Genomic DNA, 19,843 nt, shown 5'->3' with positions numbered 1-19,843 from the left:
TATTTTAAATTAAGCAGACATGCAGGTAAATCATTGATCGTTTTACTTGTCTTGCTGCTGAAAACATTGAGGAAAAATATTTTTTATTGATTTTTTTTTTTTTACTGAATTTCCAGAATTGTTACTACCCCCTGAAACATCTCATACAGAGATGTTCTGGCATAAATAAATCCAGAGCATGCACAAGTCAGTTTGCCCAGATAAAATAAATAAGTGTAAAATGTCATAGTTTTACTAAACAAAGTGTGTAACATGAAAAACATATAGTAATAAATAGCTTTGTAATAAACCACACAAATTACAGTATTTTACTTTAGATTCTAAAGTACAACAGGTGCATGGTTAAATTATGAGCATAGTGGAAATATTCATAAGGTTCACAAGTCACACTTCAAACAGATCATCAAGAAACACATGCTGGGTTTAGTTCTTTATTATTTTTATAGTATATTTGCAGATAATAAATCACAAATAGGCATAAAACTGTGTTCTTATATTCTAAAAATTGCCTTGAAAAGCTTTACATTTATGTTGTGTTCTCTAGTTATTTATAATAATTTTTGTTCTGTATGTTTGTGAAAGGTTTATTATTGTTGTTATTATTATCATTTTATAATCAAACGAAGTACATTTTCTGTAATTATAGACCATTTGTATCTTTGAATAAGCAATGTGCAATGTCTGTTTTCACCACTAGATGGAAGTGTTGTATTTCTCAACAGAAATAGACTCCGATACTCTTTTTTGGGTTAGTGCGTTTATAATGCACTTTAAACAAAAGGAAATAAACAAAAACTACTGAGCAAGTTTGCAGTGTTTGCAGAAATATAGACTAATAAATATAGACCTATATTAAAAAAATAAAAATTAAATAAAATCTGTAATGTGGGGAAAGGCAACAGTATTTTCATGAGAAAACATTACTGTTTAATATATATTTTTATCATTCTGTAGGTTAGCTTATGTAACCCGGGCGTTAGCCTATTATCCCGCAAATGTTTTTCCAGGCATGAATATCAGGTGAGGTCAATACAGTTTCTGGAATTTGTTGGCCTAAAATAGACTATTTCATGTAATCTGTGATAATTAAATACTGTACACTCTCAGAAATAAGGGCACAACAGCTGTCACTGAGGATGTGCCTTTTCAAAAGCTAGATATTTGTACCTAAATGGTAACTTAAAAATGCATATTAGTATTTAAAGTGTACATATTAGAACTTAATATAGGTACAAAAGTGTACCTTTTGAAAAGTTTCCACCCCAGTGACAGTTTTTGTACCTTTATTTCTGAGATTGTAACAAAAGTGTGTTTGAAACACTGTGTGGAGATATTTTGGAGTCAGTACTTGTGGCTTTAACTGAACTTTTATTGAAGAATGAGACAAGAGATAATATTATTTTTGAAAAACGAGAGAAAGAGAGAGAGACTCCAGATGACATTTCATTTGAGCACTTTCATGTGGCATAACAACTTTAGTGGTATTCTCAATTGTTTATTTTAGAAAAATATGGGATAAGTGCTTGTTCAAACTTTGGTTCGTTTTACACTAATATGAAATACAGCTGATTTTCAATCATTTTTGTGTTGATTCATTTTGGATAGATAAGTCTGAAATGCTGCTCATTTAAAGTGCTTAAAATAGACAATACACAATAAATTAGGGATAGCACGTCAGTGAATTCATTTAGAGTAAAACAAATACATGTAAAAACACATAAATACATAAATAATGATAATCAATCATTCCAGTTTAGGAAATTTCACATTATACAGTTCATTGCACATTGCCACATCTTATGTAGGCTATTTGTATTGATTAAAAAAAATTCAGCTTATTTACAGGAGTAACAGCATAATTATTAGAATGTTTCTTGTCATCCTCTGGTTTCTTTTACTGTTTTCATAAAGTCATCCTTCATCCACAGTGGCATGTTCAAACGCCAGTGAATAGCCTTCTTGATGGATAGTGATTGAGCAGTCCTCAGGCCTCAGTGATCGCTGTGCATAACTTGAACCTCTCAAACAGAGTAAGTGGAGAATTCCTTTGGAGGAGGTTTACAGATGTCACTGGGATCCTGGGATGCAGCTGTAAGTTAAGGTGGTAAGAGGGGTGGCTTGAATGTGCAGGTCCCTGTGCAGTGGCGTGGAGTGAGCATTTTGCAGGAGAAATGGTGAAGAGCGTCGTGAGCTTCTAGGGAAAAGTTTGATTTAGATCCATGAAACACAGCACAAAGGAAATCTACAGCTAAACCTACAGATTTTTTTAATACTGAATCATGCTACTTTGTGCAAATATGTCACAATGACATGACTCACAGTATGATGTATGTCTAATGCTTGAAGATTAGAAAGTGCATGAAGATTCGATCAAACTTTTATTTATATGTACTTTTTAAGTACATTAATAAAAAAGAAAAAGTAGCACTTGCATATTTCTTTTGTAATTCTTTTAGAATAATGTAACAAAAAAAGTTGATGGTTATGTTTCTAAATTACCTTTAAGCTTCTGCTGAATTGCATAACGAGCCTTTCTCTCCTGTTCCAACTCGTTGCACAATGTGTCTAAATAAAATAAAAAAAATTAATTAATTAATAATTTGGGGTGGATCGTAAACATTAAATGTTTCTTAAATTTCCTGAGACCTATATATATATATATATATATATATATATATATATATATATATATATATATATATTTATATTATGTCTGTATGAAAGTATGCAAGTGTTACTTTTTCTAAACTCTCCTTTTTTCTTTTGACTAGTGCAAATTATGGGTTACTGTACCTCGTACAATCTGCAGCTGCTGGACCATCTCCTCTCGATAAGACAGTTCCCTCTTCATTTGATCCTGAAAATTATCTGTTAGAGTCAACACGTATTATATTACCTTAAGTAATAAATAGAAGAAATGATATAGCAAATTAAAGCATGATGTGAATATATGCATCTCTTAATTACCTTTCAAACTTTGAAATTCCCGTTCCAGTTTTTTTCTTAGCTCCACTTGCTCCAAGAGCTGCTTTTGTAGCTCCTCTGTGGAAACCGACAGAAATAACACCATTTACCATATCACTGTGACTTTTAATCATCACACATATCCCAGTAGCTTCTTTTGGAGAAAATGATTCCCAGTTTTTTTTAATCATGTATTTTCACCCTCTGTTTGGTTTTCCTGTCTAATAGCGCTATTTAGGTTACTAAGGCTAAACACACGGTCCCCGTGTTCTCAAGCATGACATTGCAAAATAATTAGGACAGTTGCCTGAGGGGTGTGTGGAAAACGAGCCTGGCAATGTGGATCGTCTGCAGTTCAAGGACGATTCTCAGTTAGCGATCACACGCATTTTTTCAACGCATAATGCGTGTAAAATGGAGAAACACTGCACACAAAGAGCTATTTGCCTTTAAAACAGACATTGCCTTTTCTGTTTTTAAACAATCTTAAAAGCCAGTTGGATGCCTCTATTTGTAATAATTCACGTTATCTTGTGTATAATCTATCGTTTTAAAACCCTAACCCTAACAATGGAATAACACAGCTTAAATTTGTCCATCAAATATCTAAATAATTACCTTTCGCCATATTGTCGATGTCTTTCTCGAAATTAAATCTGTTATCAGTACTTCTAAATGTAGCGTCGCCTGCCACAAAATAAAGAAGAAATAGACTATAGACTATTACACTGAATTTTAAAGATGATTTATTTTGTGTATATCATGTGTAAACACTCACACAGACAGGACAGTGATTTTATGGCTACTCACTTGGGCTCTCTGTGCAAACGCTTGTTTGATCCGAGCATGATTTCTGTGATTCACACTCGTCTTCAGAAGGGCTGTTGTTTGAGATGTGTGAATCTAAAGAAAAATATTGTTGTCAGCAGGCCACTTATTCAGAGTGCAGAATTAAACATAATTTATTATAGAATCGACGAAATGAAAGCTGGTAAAATTATAAAGGCTAGTAGCATATACTCTATAAAATAGCCTACTAATGAATTATACATTGGGGGAACGTTTTCCCAGTCATCTCAATAGCAAAACTTGTCACAGTTTACCCGAGTTTACCCTTTTTTTTCTTCTTCTTCTTCTTGTTTCTGTAGTCTTACCGTTTGTTTCAGGTGCGCAGCGAGGAGGTTTGGTGGCCAGTGTTCTCTGAAGAGATGCTCCCTCCGTTTCATGTGAGTACACCTGCAAAAAAAATTAACCAAGCTTTTCAAAAATAAATGCAACCCCAATTACGCATCATTTTCTTCAGACAACAGACTGCGTTTAAACTCTTCTAACGATCTACGAATATTTGGCAACATCACGCCAAATTGCTTGTAGGCTATTACAAGGTAAATTCGGTCAGATGGACTGACAAAGAGAATCATTTGCACACTATCCACAGGGGAGCCCTTACCACAAAGCACCAATAGCCCGCGGGAGACGACAGAAATGACCATTCACTCTAAACATTTGCTATAATTACGCGCCGCTGGGTTCTTTTTATTTAGATCGTTCTACGTTAATAAATAGAATATAAATTATCTGTATCCATAACAACATAAATTGTTCACAAATAGAAAACTGTGAATGTGGAGTCCATAGGCTCATAATTATGCATCATTACTCTATTCATTACATTACATTAAAGACTGCTGTACAAGTGCTATTCTGGACAAAATAACTGCTTTTATTCAGTATGCCATTTTGTTAATTCAAAATAATTGTATGCTACTTTTAATTATATGTAGCTATTTATTTTATGTTTTAATACTTGATATTGATTTGGAATGGTTTCAGTGCCATTGAATATGGCAGTTTGTGTGACTCACTTCGTAAGCAATGGCATCCTTTTTCTTTGCCACCTCCTTGTTCTGCTTCTGATCAGTGTCTGTCCGGTCATCGTCCGGCGGCGTTTGACTGCCTTCCCTCACGGGACTTTGTCGATCATCCACGGAAAGTTGTATAGACTCCTCATCCTCCGGGATTCTGTGAGACTCCACGTCGACATCTGGATCTTCCCCGCTGTCCTCACACGGAGAGGCCGATCTGTAGCTGGAGCTCTCGCTCACAAAATCTGGCGACAAATGGCCAGGATGAGTTCCGCTGTACGCGTCCCTGTTCCCGTAAAGTTTAGCTATGCTCTCTGCGTCTTTAACGACAGGTCTGAACGCAGAAATATAGCTCAGTTTTCTGTGGGTGCTGGGTTGCCCCTCATTTGACCTGGCCTCGTCCCCAGACTTGTCCTCGTCGTTCCTGAGGGACTGCGAACTGGAGCAGCGCTCGCTGTCGAACAGACTATCTCTAGGTGTGTTTCCTCCCCGCTCACTTTCTGACAGGTCTGTCTCTGTGTGCCGGCCACCCATGAGCTCCGTGTGTGGTTTTGGTTGTGCTGGTTGATAGGAGGAGAGCGGCAGGCTGCCCGCGGTGGGCCAAAACATGGGGAACGATGGATAGATACCGTCCTTTGCACCGGGCCAAAACACACCAGGTACACTGGTCTTATTTTGCTCCCCAACTCCATCGTCCTTCTTTTGACACAGTCCAAATGCTGGGAAACTATATGGATGCGGGAAGATGGGTGGTGGGATCTTCTGAAGCATGCCGAAACTCTTACTAGGCACGGGGATGACCGGGTAGTTACGCACGCTGCTGGTTAAGCTGAGGTTCCCACGGTCGTCGTCGCAGCGCAAAGTTTTGTGAGGAATATCAGGGGAAGCGGTCTGCGTGATGTTTCTGGAGGCCTGCGGTTTAAGCTGGGAGGACATTTCTGATCCATGCCCTGGCATTGCCCGTTTCCGGCTCCCGCCGTTAAACATGGCCTTGACGTCCTCCCACGCGTGACAAAGGTCATCAGACAAGCTTTTGTCGGCGAGTTTTAGATGGCGTCTCCATGAATTGAAATTGGCAGCGTCCGGCTGTGTGTATTTAGACTCAGGTGTGCGGTGCGAATGAAATATAAATTTGTTGGGCGAAAAATACATATTGCAGTAGGTGCACTTGATGCATTTTGCCCTGGAGCTGTTGTACCTCGCAGGTATGAAGCTTCCTCGGCTGCCCCAGGCGCACTCGTGGGAAACATCGAATGCAAAATTCTCAGGTAATTTCGGAGGGTTGTGAGCACCGAGGAAGGATTTGCAGAGGCGCTCGGCCTCGCGTTTGGTGATCATGCCACAGCGGCGCGAGGAGATGGGCATCGCCCCCGCGCGCCTCAGGATCTCCAGCTGCACCGGCGTGCACTGCACACACGTAATTCCAAGCGCCACGCGTCTGTTGTGGATTTCGTTGTAGCTGTAGTTCTTCAATAAAGTGTTGGAAATCTGCGCCAAACACAGTCTCTCCTGACCGTCGATGACCAAAGAGACGATGGGCACTCCGTACAGCACAGTCTCACTCACTTGATTCGGCTTCAGCAAGCTGCTGCTGGAGTAAGGCTGCAGTTCTTGCTTTGAGGTGGGGGAAGAGCAAACATCTCGTCCCGTAGAAAGCTGACTGGGTATCGACTCCATTCCTGGAAGTCTGTGGAGAAATGTAAAATTAGGCTACACTTCAATTCAAGAATTCAAGAACAACTTTGGAGATATGATGTGGAATTATTAATGTGTGTGTAAGCGTTATCCTAATACAAACACATTATTATTATAATAATAACTACTATTTTTGTTACTGTTTTTATTATGAATGTATTATTAGTTTTTAATATAAGCCTACAACAGTATCTAAAAAAGGCAGCCTATTTGCTATAGCTACAATTTTGTCTGTCACATTTGTATTTTGTTTAATCCTCGATATAATTACTTTTCCAAGATTAGAAATTATATTTAAAAATTACAGTTTTTACAATAATTTGAATAACCATTTTAGCATTGTATTAAAGACTTTACTGTTAGTATTTTTAGTTAACACTTTACGTTTTAAATGACAGCTTTAGGCCTGCTAAATAATATTTGAAATGAATATCTCGCTTTTTAGGTTGAGAATATTCCCGGCTCTAACTCTATCCCTGAAAGCTCGCACTCTCTGACCTGAGAGCCTGCATCATTGCTTAATGTCTCCAAATCGGCTCAGAAGCCGGAGCGATTACTTAAAGGCCTCTTACGGCTCTTAATACGCAAAGGGGCAGAAGGGAAGAATCTTTTAGCTACTCCAATGAGCTTAGCAACGAGGAAAAGAAGCAGTAAGCCGCTTTCTGTGTAATTACACAGCCTATGTTGTTCGACTTTGATCTGTTAATAAAAGTCTTATCATTTATAATTAAAACATTGCGCAAGGAGCTGTTATATTTTAGTCCTACACATATATTCGTTTGCTAGATGTATCCGTAATTCTTACAGCTTTAAAGATGCACAATTAGGCTATTCTATAGATTTGTCATATTGTTTTGTATCAGGTTAGGTCTGTATCAAGTTAAACAATTAGCCTATATTTCCTAATAACGGATCTGCGTATTTTAAAACACTACAGACTGGCCTTTCTTTCTTCTTCAGACTGTCCTAAACATTTTTACTAAAAACAATTTTGGCCATATCAAGCGCGCTAATTTACAAAAATACATACGCTGATTATTATTTTGATCAACTTGTAAATATAAAAAGAAACCTACCTTTTTTATCAGGAAACGAAGTCGGATGAGCGAGTGTGTTTGCGTCAAATTAACAGGCCTAAAACAAGGACAAAACGTGCGTCTGAAGTGCGTGATGAGAACTGCAAGACTAGATAAAGACTCTCCTCTCAGAACAGCTTTAGAGTTTCCATCCCACTCAGCTCTCGTGCGTGGTGACGGGAGCGCGAGCCGAGTGACCACATGGCAGTCCCGGAGCTCGTGCCTCTTCTTAATAGGTTGTGCGCGATCTGCTTCAAGAGAGGGGACGCCAGAAAGAATAAGAAGGCACACCCACCGAAATCAAATCCGATTCTGGTATTAACCGTTTGCTTCCACTACTCCAAAACAAAGATCACTGCCAATTTATAATTGAGCTACTTCTACAGGCAGACTTACAGATAGATAGATAGATAGATAGATAGATAGATAGATAGATAGATAGATAGATAGATAGATAGATAGATAGATAGATAGATAGATCGTAAATCATAAAATCAAATAAAGACAAATATCCCATTAAATGCAGGGCACTATTGCAGCTTTAGTGCTTTTGTCCGAATATTGCGCATGAATAAAGTGGTAATAGAGAGATGAAGAAATGAACAACGGTAAATTTAGATGATTTTGTTATTTCCCCCCTCTGATTGCACGTACACCTGCGTCTTATTGTTTTTGGACTAATAAGTTTCCCATGAATTTTACAACTCAATAATGTTCATGTCTGAGTGACACGTCGAGAACCAAGCATTATATCATTATGGATTTGAATTGAACATTTCCTCCAGGCTAGTGTCCGCAGGCCATGCAGTCTAAACTGCTATTAGAGGCTCGTGGTCATCGCATTTTACGTCACATGTCTCCCAGTGAATGATGCACATTTGTTAAACACACCAGGCAGTGAGAGCGGCTAGCGTGTACAAACAGTGATATACCAGAGCAATGGACTGAGGTAAGTGGTGCAACCTTATATGACCGTATTAACTATTTAAAACTTGATCAATGACCTCCAGTTAACCCCACTAAGTCTTGACGTAAAGATATCAATATTGAACCGGGCAGAGTTGTGCTGTCCTCTCTAACATTCGACAGCGGATAATATGTCATTCTCAGAAATGTTTTGGCGATGTGTGCAGGCATCACCAGTCACGCGCTTCAGTGCCCGCGTCTCCCACTTAGGAGGGTTTGCAAAGACAGACGTTGGTTAAAAAAAAATCAACGTAGTCTGTGTTAAACAACTGATATAGGCCTATTCACCTATTATTTTTGTTAAAAAAAAATCCAATCCATTTAATTATCCCAGCCTGCGTCTATATTGTATTACCTTCCGTCATTCGTTGAGGTGTCAGGGCTGTGTAAAGACAGACCTGATTAAACGGTAGTTAATTATATAAAATGTTAACAATTACCCGGAATTAATTAGTTAATAATGTCCAAAAATGCCTTAGAGGGATGGTTCTTCTTAGCAGAGCGATTACCTCAGAACTGCCTTCGAGCTAAACTGTGTTTTGCGTTGAGTGAACTTAAGACATATGGATAGGTTGTATTATTGGCTGTCTGACACAAGTAGACTAAACGGATGCGTTTTTATTATAAACTATATTACAAAATGTTTGAGCGAAAAATAAACAAATAAATAAATTTGAAAGCATACAGTCAGCTTATGTCGACAGAGTTGAAAACAAATGGGAAAGTTTTCAAATCTGTCAAGTGATGCTCAGCTGACCAAGGGGCCAGTGCCTTAACCTAATTCATTATTAATAGGAAGGGAAACTTTAACCAGATCTGCCTGCTCGTGTCTCCTTTCACAACCAAGAAGCTTCGTTCTGGCCCAACAATAATTACAATTTTATTCTGTAATTATTCCTTTCTTGTTAATTATTTAGAGGTCAGACTCAGTGCAGCATTGTTAGTGTTTATGGCGGGGAGAGAGGGGCTCACATGTCCTACAAGACTGGATCATCCCACGAACAGATACAGCTACACAACAACCGTCTTTGAACAAGCCACCCTGCCATCATTTAGCCAGACCTCTGAGAGGAATATCCCTTGTAATGCACGTCCATTTATCACCTCAAAATACTGAAAGCACTCCTATCAAAAAATGTATTTATAGTCATTTAATATTTGGATATATTATTAATGTTATTAATGCATTAATAAAACGTTAATATAAAATTAATATTTAGACTATTAATTTTATTACCGACAAGGCTGCTTTGTGTTAAGCCTATTGTGCTCAGTAACCTCTCTGACATGCTATTAAATAATCAATGATTGTTTTTACATAACGGTTGAATCAATACGATAAATATTGTGTTTCAGGACGACATATGCCATTATTGGCTCATTAATATACAAGCTATTCTATTACACGAGCATGAGTAAACTAATTAAAGAAACTTTATATAGGCCAGTTGCTGAGTAAAGAAAGCCTTTTCGTATAGCCCATTGCACAGTTCTTTTGCATTACATTATGATTAAAACATACTTAACATATTAGTTGTGCACAGTTTTGCTAATGCGCTGAGATTCTGTATAAATATATGAAGTAAATTGAGTAAAATAAAGGCTCTCCTTTTATTTATTTTTTCTGTCAGTATGGTGACAAAGTGTTCGGACAACAGAAAAGACAAAAAAAATTAGTGAATATAATTTGTAATAAAGAGTAAAAAAAAAAAAAGGTAGGAAGAAGCTCATTCTATTCAGAGAACGGACTAACAAGTTCAGATAACAACTAAGACGGAAACACTTCAGATTTAAACCATGTGTTTTCTAAAAATACGAGATGCTGTCGTGGAGGTCATTGCGAAGATTGGCACATAAATCAAAGGCAGACTAATTCAGCAAGAGAGGTTTAAAAAACGCATCAACTGAAAAGAAGTGTTCTACAGTCGCCGTTATATCCGCGCAGTACAAAAGCACGACCCCAATAAATTTGACTTTAGCGCGAGATCAATCAGCTTCTCTCATATTGATCTCTGTCGCCTTGACACCCCGAGTCGCCTGCCGCAACCTTTTTGTTTCGAGTGAAAATAACGTTTCGATTACTGTTTTTATTAGGAAAAGATTGCTACAAGAGGTTCACCATGGCCTGAAAATTAAGTGGTGACATTTTAATTACTAGACATTGATAAAGGAATCTTGGTAATGGCTGTGAACAGGTCTTTCGGTGCTCATCCGGGTCTCGCGCTAATCGAACTGGACTGCAGGAGAAAGGTCACATTAGAGCAGCAGTATATGGGCCCCAACAGCTAAAGAGGAGGAATACTGAGGGCCTTTAGCTGCTGGGGCCCATATACTGCTGCTCTAATGTGACCTTTCTCCTGCAGTCCACTTTGATTTGACTGGTGTTTCACCATAAACTTTCATTTATATACTATATACATATAGATCACAGGCAAGCACGCTCTTTAACATTATTCCATCTGGATATTCATTATGCTCTTTGTATTGATCACCGTAATGTTACATCAGATGCATGGTGCTATTGTAAACATTAAGGTTGGCCTGTGTAAGTGAACACTAAAAGTGATCCGGTTCAATATGCACTCATGTGGACAGGAGAGTGACTCCGACCTCCGTATCAGATTCCTGTCCTCCTCATTGTAGTCATCCTGTATGGACCCCAACACTCGGAAAACACTGGACCAAAACTGCATCCCGTGACCGCTAATGAAGTATGTGTAATCAAATACCATCTTTTCAAACACACAAAGTGTAAACTATGTAATGCTGATCATCTGAGGGATAAACCTAAACCTAATCCAGAGGAGTATCTTTAAATGAATAGTGTCTTTGAAGATGGAAGTAGGTTTATCATTCCATACTAAATTATTTATCTTATAAATAACTTAAAACAGGCCTCAGAATACAGACAGCCAAATGTAAATACATTCATGAACACAATGGATGGTCAAATCCATACAGTCTTGCATTGCTGAATTTTATTTAGAGATAATAACTCATACTGCATATTTATGCTTCAAACACGATCCCTCAAATGGTCCAGAATGGTGTGCTATACGAGCACCAGCATCACATGTTTTGTTCACAAATCATGTAAATCTATCTTGTATTATTGTGAAAAACATGGAAACCCGGTGAAATGCAGACAAATGAAACAATGAGATCTGAAAGTTTTTATTGCGGAAAAAAAAAGAAAATCACCTTTATGTGCAAACCTCACCTCAATTATATTATAGGTAGTCACATGGTTGGTTTTGTTGCTCATAGATTTTTTTTTTTTGACCAACTGTCATTATAATCTAAGAAATTAATTCAATACAGTTGTACATATTAAAAAATGGTTCAACAAACGTAATATAGCTTCAAAAAATCTAACAATGCAACATTTGGTTTTGGTATGTGACTACATTTGAAGAACTATACACATTCTCCATTACATAAAATGCTCTACTTCCACTTGCACTCTTCTTCCGCAGTCGTCTCCACTGGTGTAATAACATAAAATAAAAATAAAAACTCTTACTATTATCTATGTTAAAACAGTTGTGCTGCTTCATATTTGAGGAAACTGTGATACTTTTTTCAGGAAGGTCAAAAGAACAACATTTATTTGAAAAAGAAGTCTTCTGTAATATGGTCTTTACAGTCACTTTTAATGCATCTTAACTGAATGCTGGAAAAACATCTTAACAGACCCCAACTTTTAGAGCACATAAAGCTAAAAGTGTATAAAATTACCTAGAAAGAGAGATTAAGGCAATGCACAAATCAAAGGAACCAATTCCCATGAACCCCTTTAATAAAGTTATCAGCGGGGCTTATGCTGGATGAGTGCAAGAACAAAATCTACTGGGCTCTCATGTATCATTCCCATCGGCTGCTGCTGAACTATCTAAAAGCTCATCCTCCCAAGCCATCCACTGCCTTCCATCATAACAATGCATCACATTTTTCCATCTTCAATGGTATACTGCCACAACTGTTTTGGAAACTCAACAAAAAGTGGCTTTTAAAACAACAGCAGCATGACTTGCACTGTAGCAGGGAGCAATGCTTGACACAGCCCCATATATTTAAAAACCATGATGATTTATGACATGCCCACACTGTTTTGGCAAAGCCAGATTGTTGCTTTAAGTACAGACAGAGACAGCATTTTCACTCAAATCCAAGTCGAGTCGAGCAAGCAACAGCCCCCCCGCAGGGATCTTCTGCCAAAACATTTACTTTGGAATCTGCACAGAAAAGAAACTCACTGCAAACTCACTGCAGAAGAACAAAGTTTAAGCTTTTTCATCAATGCAAACCAACACACATGGTTAAAATCTTCATTTGCAGCATAATCTGCATTCGACTCGTAGCAGTTCTCTCACCATGCACCACTGAACTCAAGGTTGGGAGGAGGTGCTCTATGTGAGCTGCTGCAAGATCAGCTGCTGCTTCTCTAGGTTTAGTGGAAGAGTAAAGTGAACACCAGAATTCCATCCGGTGCTGCTGCTGTTCACATGAGTCTCTGTGCTTGCTGGCTTTTGCGCTCCTCTAGACTGCGGCACACCCACATGGACACGGCCTCCGTGTTGCCATCATTATATTGCATGACAAAGGGGTGGTCCTGTATGGAGGAAAAGAAAAGAAGAAAAAAACATGGAATGAAGCATATAAATTAATGATTCTTTACTGATACATAACAGCAGTATAAATAATTAAAGTTGAGTGAACAACAATTACGTTCACTTGTTCAGACACACCAAAATGAAGGACTGTACATAGAGTAAGCACATCTTTCTGAAACGATACATCTCACGGTGGTGTGCCATAACAATGAGAAGGACAGATACAGTTTATAGCTTTCTGTTATGTTCATGTCAAGGTGATGCCAACTGATTTTCTTACAATATTTTCTATATTCAACATGAACATGAGATGAACAGTTAAAGAATGAGCAGCGTTATTGAGCGTTAATGATTTTTCTGCCGCAAAGCGTCTCAAGTATCTCAACTATCGTGGATTTAATAATAGTTCAACTTTTTCGAATCAGACACATCTTTCACATTAGTAAACAAAAGGAAAGTTTCTTAATCTGATGTTCATTTGATGATGACTGAACACTTTTGATGATTCTTCTCATACTCTTACACCACTACAGCATCCTCTCTCAACGAGGACAACGCTCTACCATCAATCGTTCTGTCCTCTTAATGATGAGCTCTGCCTGTGCCACAGAGAGGGCAGTCCTGAAGGGCCACCCATCTCATCAATCACACAGCCTGGGCAGTCATATGCAGCTCTGCTTCTACCTGCGCAGGTGAGGCTCTGACCCCAGCGATAGCCTGCTTTCTGACCTGACAGAGGAGACCAGAGAGAATGGAGAGAGTTCATCTCATAATTCTTCAACTGTGGGCACTTCTGGCCCAAGCTTGAACTTGGAAATGAGTCTTTTAAAACACACTTTTTACACCTGTCCACTAACATCAAATACATGCATCACAACAGAGGTTCGTCTATCTTTTTTTCCATTAAAGTATGTGTATATATATATTACCACCACATTATGGCTTAATAGTACACTGTGATGGAAATGACATTTTAAATAGAATTCCAACTCCCTTGCCTTGCTGTATTTCAAAGCTTTAGTTTAGTGTCCTAAATGCATAACATTTAAACAAAAGTTTTGCATAATTTGATCATTTTCCAGCTGAACTGGAAATGACAATAAATCCAACAAGACATTCAGAGATGTTGTGTCTCTGGTAATCAACTACACTAACTTAATAATAATAATAAAATAATAATAATAAAAAAAAATCTAAAGGTTTATTTCGGTATTTAATTTGTTTAGATTATCATTATTTTAAATGTAATAATATTTTTGTTGTGGATTTTCATATTTCTGACAAAAAAATTATGAGAGCATCATATTTAATGTGGTTTTAATATAACAAAAACAAAAACGTTGTAATAATCAGACATTAAAGTGGCTAAGGTTAAAGCAACAATCAGAATCTATAAGAACATGAACAAATTTGAGTATTTCTAAGTTATTACGTTTTTTTAATCAGTTTTTATTTTTGTTTTTTCAATTTCATTGTCATTTTAAAGTTTTTGTTATTTTGTTGTGTGTTTGTTATTTTTGCTGTTTTTTTATATACATCTGTATATTTTATTCATTCATTTTTATTTTAGAACATAAAGTTAAACGATATTAAAATGAGAAAAGTTGCTTTGGCAACTAGCTAAAATTATTTTTAGTATTTTAATTTTATATTTTAAATTTACCTGTATATTTGGTTTTATTTTATAAGCAAAAAAAAAAAAGGTTTTATTTTTAGTTTTAGTTAGCTATCCCTGTGTGTGTGTTTGTGTGCTGGAGCATGCCAGAAACAGGACCTCCATTAATTAACCCACCTGCTGCTAACTTAGCACACTTGCAGAGTGGAGAGGTAGAATAAATACTGTTAGTTAGGTCATTATCATCTCCCTGCTTTACCTCTCTAACACGTGAACAAAAAAAATAAATAAATGGGAAAATCTCATTTAAAAGTGTGGCTACATTAATCACAGCCCTATATCAAAGTGTGATAATCACCTGAAATCTCTATTAACGTAAAACTGCCAAACCCAGGGGAAATCTCACCTCTCTCTTTAATTGTTTTGAGTCTGTTAAAAGCTTTTTAATCTAAGATTAATTTATGCAATTTTAAATAACTCTACATATGATTAATAAGCTTGAAAATTAAAAGGAGTCCAAAGCAATTATAACAAGTGGTTGGTCATCACCTCATTAGAATGTGTTGGCGAACAGCGACAGCTCAATGTAATGTGTGTCATTGTGTGTGTGTGTCACTGTGTTTGTATGTGTGTGTGTGTGCATGCACAAGGCCAACATTGAAGCCGAGAGAAAACACGAGAGAGAGAGAAAGTAAAGAAGGAGAAAAAGTTGGAGTAATAACTAGGTCTTATCAGATTTGCATACTAACGATCCGCTCCCACTGGACACAGGACAATGTATATGAGCTGCTGGACAAGATTTCATAAACGCTGATCTTTTAGTTCTGATTCTTTTATTTAACTAATGAAACTATTACAGTTGAAAATGCAATTGCATTATTTTTTGCATACATTTAATCCTTAAATATTCATTTCAGGAACAGATTCCTTCCATTAATCCTTAATGTAAACTGAAATCATTAAGAGGAATCAGAACAGAAACTGTTAAATTTTCATTTCTTATATTTCTTTTAAACACAACCGCATGCAAAGTGACATATCAATCTGTGAAAACTGCCCAAGCTGGATTAAACTCAAAACTGCAATTGATTGATTTATTCTAATGATTTGATCTCTAACATTTGACCAAGTCTTTGTGGCAAAGAGAGTCCGGCAGCTTTGAAGACCCCCGTACTCAGGGGGGTGGACGAGAGGCAGGGAAGGCAGACAGACACAGTGTCAGAGAGCTAAAAGGTAGGATTACCCTCCAGGGAGTTCAAGAAGCTCCTCAGCGTGCTAATGTGTAAACAAGTCATCAGAGCGGTGTCAGAGGGCTTTCAAAGCCTGTTCTCATCCGAATCCCCACGGCACAGGCCGCTGGCATTCAGCGAGACTGTGTCTTTTTAAGAGTCGCTCCCATGGGTCTTAAAACATATGAACATAAGCCATCGCTCCTTAGCTCATCAGCCCGCGCAATCAGGAAATGTGGCTATAGGAGCATTGTGACAAATGTGGTCAATTTTGTAGGACTCTTTCAGCTTTTTGTCCCAAGCTCATGCTCATATCTGCTGCAGCTGAGCCCCCTGTGCAGCCCACAGGGAAAGGGGGGATGACAGAGGCCAGGAGGGGACAAAAAGGTGCTAAAAGGCTGAGTGACAATGAGAGGGAAAGATGTCAATCACTGCACTGTCAAAGCTTTACATACACAAGCATATAAAGAGAAAAACATATTTCTGGCTCGGTAGAATTAAGTAAAAAATTAAAAATTAAAAATTTCTTCACATTTTTTTTTTAAATAGAGTAAACCGTTAAATACATGAAATATTATTACAATAAAAATAAACTGTTTTTTGTTTTAATATATTAATATTAAATGTAGTTTATTTCTGTGATGGTAAAGCTGAATGTTCAGCATCCAGTTCTCCAGTCTTCAATGTCACATGATCCTTCACAAATCATTCTAATATGCTGATTTGGTGCTCAAGAAACTTATTATTATTTGCAATGTTAAAAACATTTTGTACTGCTTTTTTTTCCTGAAACAGAAAAAAAAAAAAAAAAACTTTGTTCGTCTTCGGAACACAATTCTTTTCAGAACTCCGTGATGACTAGAAAGTTCAAAATAACAGCATTTATTTATTATGCAAAATTATAAAAAGTAACTTCATCTGTCTTATGCAAGGGTCATGTAGACTGGACTATGAAGACTGGAATGGTTGCTGAACATTCAGTTTTACACATAAAATAGTAATAAAAAAAGTCTGACCCCAAAACAAGTAGTCTATTAGATTAGTCAAAAGACACAGTGATGTGTGTTTTAATAACACTGGTATTATCCAGACATCTGATATTACAGGATGAAGAAGATTTCTCATCTGTTCTAATGATGAGTTAATTGCTAAGCATCACAGAAAGTGGACACTGTCTGTGTATCACTGTCCTGAAAGAGTCTAACTATACAATGAGTGAGCAAACACTGAAGATATCACACTCATCCTCTCTGCAGTAGTTAGATCTCTGAGGACTGCGCTGTCCGTGGTACTGAGAAAATCCAGCTTTTATAGGCTCTGAGGGCTAACTTCTGTGACAGTGTGAGTAGACACCCGATTACATGACTGAAACTGAGATTACATCAGTCCAGCCAGTGGGGGAATGTGAGTTGTTCCAAATGGCCAAAAAATAAAAAATAAAATGCATGAAGAAAGAATAAAACTTTTTCTAAACTGAGTTTTTGAGTTAATAAGCATAAGAGTCTTTGGACTGATTTCCCACACACAGATTAAGCCTGGACTAAGACTCCGAATTCCAATGGATAATATGTAATTAAGTCTGAGCCTTAGAAATTAGACAAAAATATTCATAAGTTTCATTTTTGGATGAGGATTTATTTATTTAAATTTATACACTGGGGAAAATGTTGTAATTGAGGTTGTAAGTAAAATGACAATTATGTTTTAGATATGTTTTACAGTCTTTCTACTTCAAAATGTCACATTTAATTCAATGTGTTGCCGAAAGAGTGAAAAAATATTTTTTCATTGTATGACATAAATACACATCAAAATGAATTAACCATTAATTATGAATAGTTGAATAGTTATAAAAGACATCATTCTCTTGATTATGAAATTAATATACAGTAGGAGGATTATTTTTTGTGTAAAATTAAGTATGCAGATTCTTTCTTAATTCAGAGAGCTATAAATGCTTAGAAGGGAATCCAATCCCACTGACCAGACATTTTTAATATTAAAATCTTCTTTCAGCCTCTTTCTTTAGATAACTTCTGGATGAAAATCTCAACAAAAAAAAAAAGTTCTCTTCATGAAAGTTCTCTTCATAAGTGCTTAGATCACCAAGAACACTAAAATGTATACACTTGTAAACATTTAGAAGCGTTTAATTTCTCAATGCTCAATCATGCACCTTTTTATCAGATAGCAACTAATAGTCATGTGCCACACATAGCATCCTCCCATCAATGTAGAACAAATGCTAGCAAACGCAGCTTTTTATCCTTCCCAGACAGAATCCAAGACTAAGGATTCAAAGGTTACACAACACTCACAAAATTCAAATCAATAGCCTGATGGTCACAGAGTTTACTTGAATGGTTGAATGACAGATCAGCGGAGTATGCAACACAGGACAGATGAAGTTTCCAAATAAAAAACAGAAAAAACTACAGAAGGTTTTACCCTTAAACAAATTGCCAACAAAAGCCTCCCTACCATCAAATATGCCCATTTACTCCTCCATTCATCGAATGATTAGCATTTCATGTTCTAATCCTCTTGAAGGCTGATTTGGACTTGAAAAATGTAAAAGCATGGAAAAGAGACTCACCATAAGATTGTTTCTGCATGTAGTAATTAATCATCTCCTGTTAATTCAAAAGGATGAATACAAAAGAAGCATGTCAGAACTCCTTGAGATATGATTGTGGAGGCTAAACCTTGACTTACCCTGCTTTGCTCATCAGAATTGGACTGAAATAATTTCTTAACTCATTTAAGGACCTTTTTTTTTTTAAATAGCAAGGGTTTATGAATTAAAGCTTCAATGATACTTGGTATGTATATGCTATGGTGCTAGTCAAAAGACTTCCACTTTTTATTCAAATATTAAACTATTTATCTGCCAATATATTGAAAGTATGAATCTCACAATAACACTGGAGAGCAAGGATTTAAGTCTTTATATAGGCATTTAACCCTTTAAGCCCTGAGGCCATTTTTGCCTCACTGAAGTTTTCATTGTTTTTTTTCTGAGTGACACACACAAATATTGTCAAGAGGTTGGTTTAGTTTGTACTTTCAGTGAAAAATAAAATTCTGATAAATAGCTGATAAAAATGTAAGAAAAATTTGACATTATTGACATTCAATATCTCAGTACAGAAATAAGGTAGGAGGAAAAATCTTTTTTGATGATGCATGTTAGCTATATCGGTTTCATATGTTGTGGTGATAGCATAAAGTACCCAAAAGTTACTGTATTTTGTAACAAAACAGGCCTTTTTGTTTAGCTCTTGACACCCTGCGAAGGAATTGTAAAAACTGTTGTTTTCTGATTGTCATACATAAAAAAACGCCTTATAATTCCGAAACTGTAGCAAGGAGAGTCAAAAGATAGGTATCATCTGATATACATTATTCTATATTTTTATGGGGGAAAAAAATCTTTGCACTTGAATATTCTCATGCTTGAATTTGAAGTAATGCCTCACTAAGTTTAGTCAAAGCCCCCCAGCTGTTTCTAACATATTAGAGTATATGGTGCAATTTTTGTTTTCATAAATTTTAAAAACAAATATTTCTGTTTATTTGCAAATAACTCCACAGGAGTTAATCATAGTGGCCACATGCATTGTAAGGGTCAGACTCCAAGCTTTCAAATGACTCCTATTTTGTATTGATTAAAGGGATACTCCACCCCAAAATAAAAAATTGTCGTTCCAAACCCATAAAAGCGATGTTCGTCGTCAGAACACAATATAAGATATTTTGGATTTAAAAAAAACTGGGAGGCTTGTCACTGTCCCATGGACTGCCAAGTAGGTTACACTAT

The 19,843-nt window shown here is 36.7% G+C and overlaps 1 protein-coding gene and 1 long non-coding RNA gene across 9 annotated transcripts in view; both read right to left on the bottom strand.

Annotated features, from left to right (window-relative positions):
• Window positions 1–534: 534 nt before the first annotated feature.
• LOC128016900 (SKI family transcriptional corepressor 1 homolog-B-like) lies at window positions 535–7,889 on the bottom strand. 8 transcript variants are annotated; one of them, XM_052601827.1, is made up of 9 exons: window positions 7,601–7,889; window positions 4,830–6,516; window positions 4,119–4,200; window positions 3,775–3,867; window positions 3,583–3,651; window positions 2,968–3,042; window positions 2,794–2,857; window positions 2,500–2,565; window positions 535–2,194 (listed from the first exon to the last, which is right to left on the bottom strand). In XM_052601827.1, the coding sequence occupies exons 2-8, from the start codon at window positions 6,504–6,506 to the stop codon at window positions 2,502–2,504; spliced, it is 2,124 nt and encodes a 707-aa protein (XP_052457787.1). In that variant the 5' UTR covers window positions 6,507–6,516; window positions 7,601–7,889; the 3' UTR covers window positions 535–2,194; window positions 2,500–2,501. The 8 variants fall into 8 exon arrangements, with proteins under 8 accessions (XP_052457787.1, XP_052457780.1, XP_052457785.1 ...); XM_052601820.1 differs by having other exon boundaries at window positions 537–2,194; window positions 2,794–2,868; XM_052601825.1 differs by lacking the exon at window positions 2,500–2,565 and having other exon boundaries at window positions 537–2,191; window positions 2,794–2,868.
• A 3,827-nt stretch (window positions 7,890–11,716) lies between these two features.
• The window catches only part of LOC128016901 (uncharacterized), a 55,547-nt gene continuing 47,420 nt past the window's right edge, over window positions 11,717–19,843 (bottom strand). Inside the window, exon 13 of the long non-coding RNA XR_008184306.1 lies at window positions 11,717–13,178. This is a non-coding gene — a long non-coding RNA (uncharacterized LOC128016901). The remainder of the gene's footprint in view (window positions 13,179–19,843) is intronic.

The sequence above is a fragment of the Carassius gibelio genome, chromosome A7, assembly GCF_023724105.1.
Source record: "Carassius gibelio isolate Cgi1373 ecotype wild population from Czech Republic chromosome A7, carGib1.2-hapl.c, whole genome shotgun sequence".
In the NCBI taxonomy this organism is placed as follows: Eukaryota; Metazoa; Chordata; class Actinopteri; order Cypriniformes; family Cyprinidae; genus Carassius; species Carassius gibelio.
Note: the sequence above shows the minus strand (reverse complement) of the source record. Positions and strands in the feature narration are given on the sequence as shown.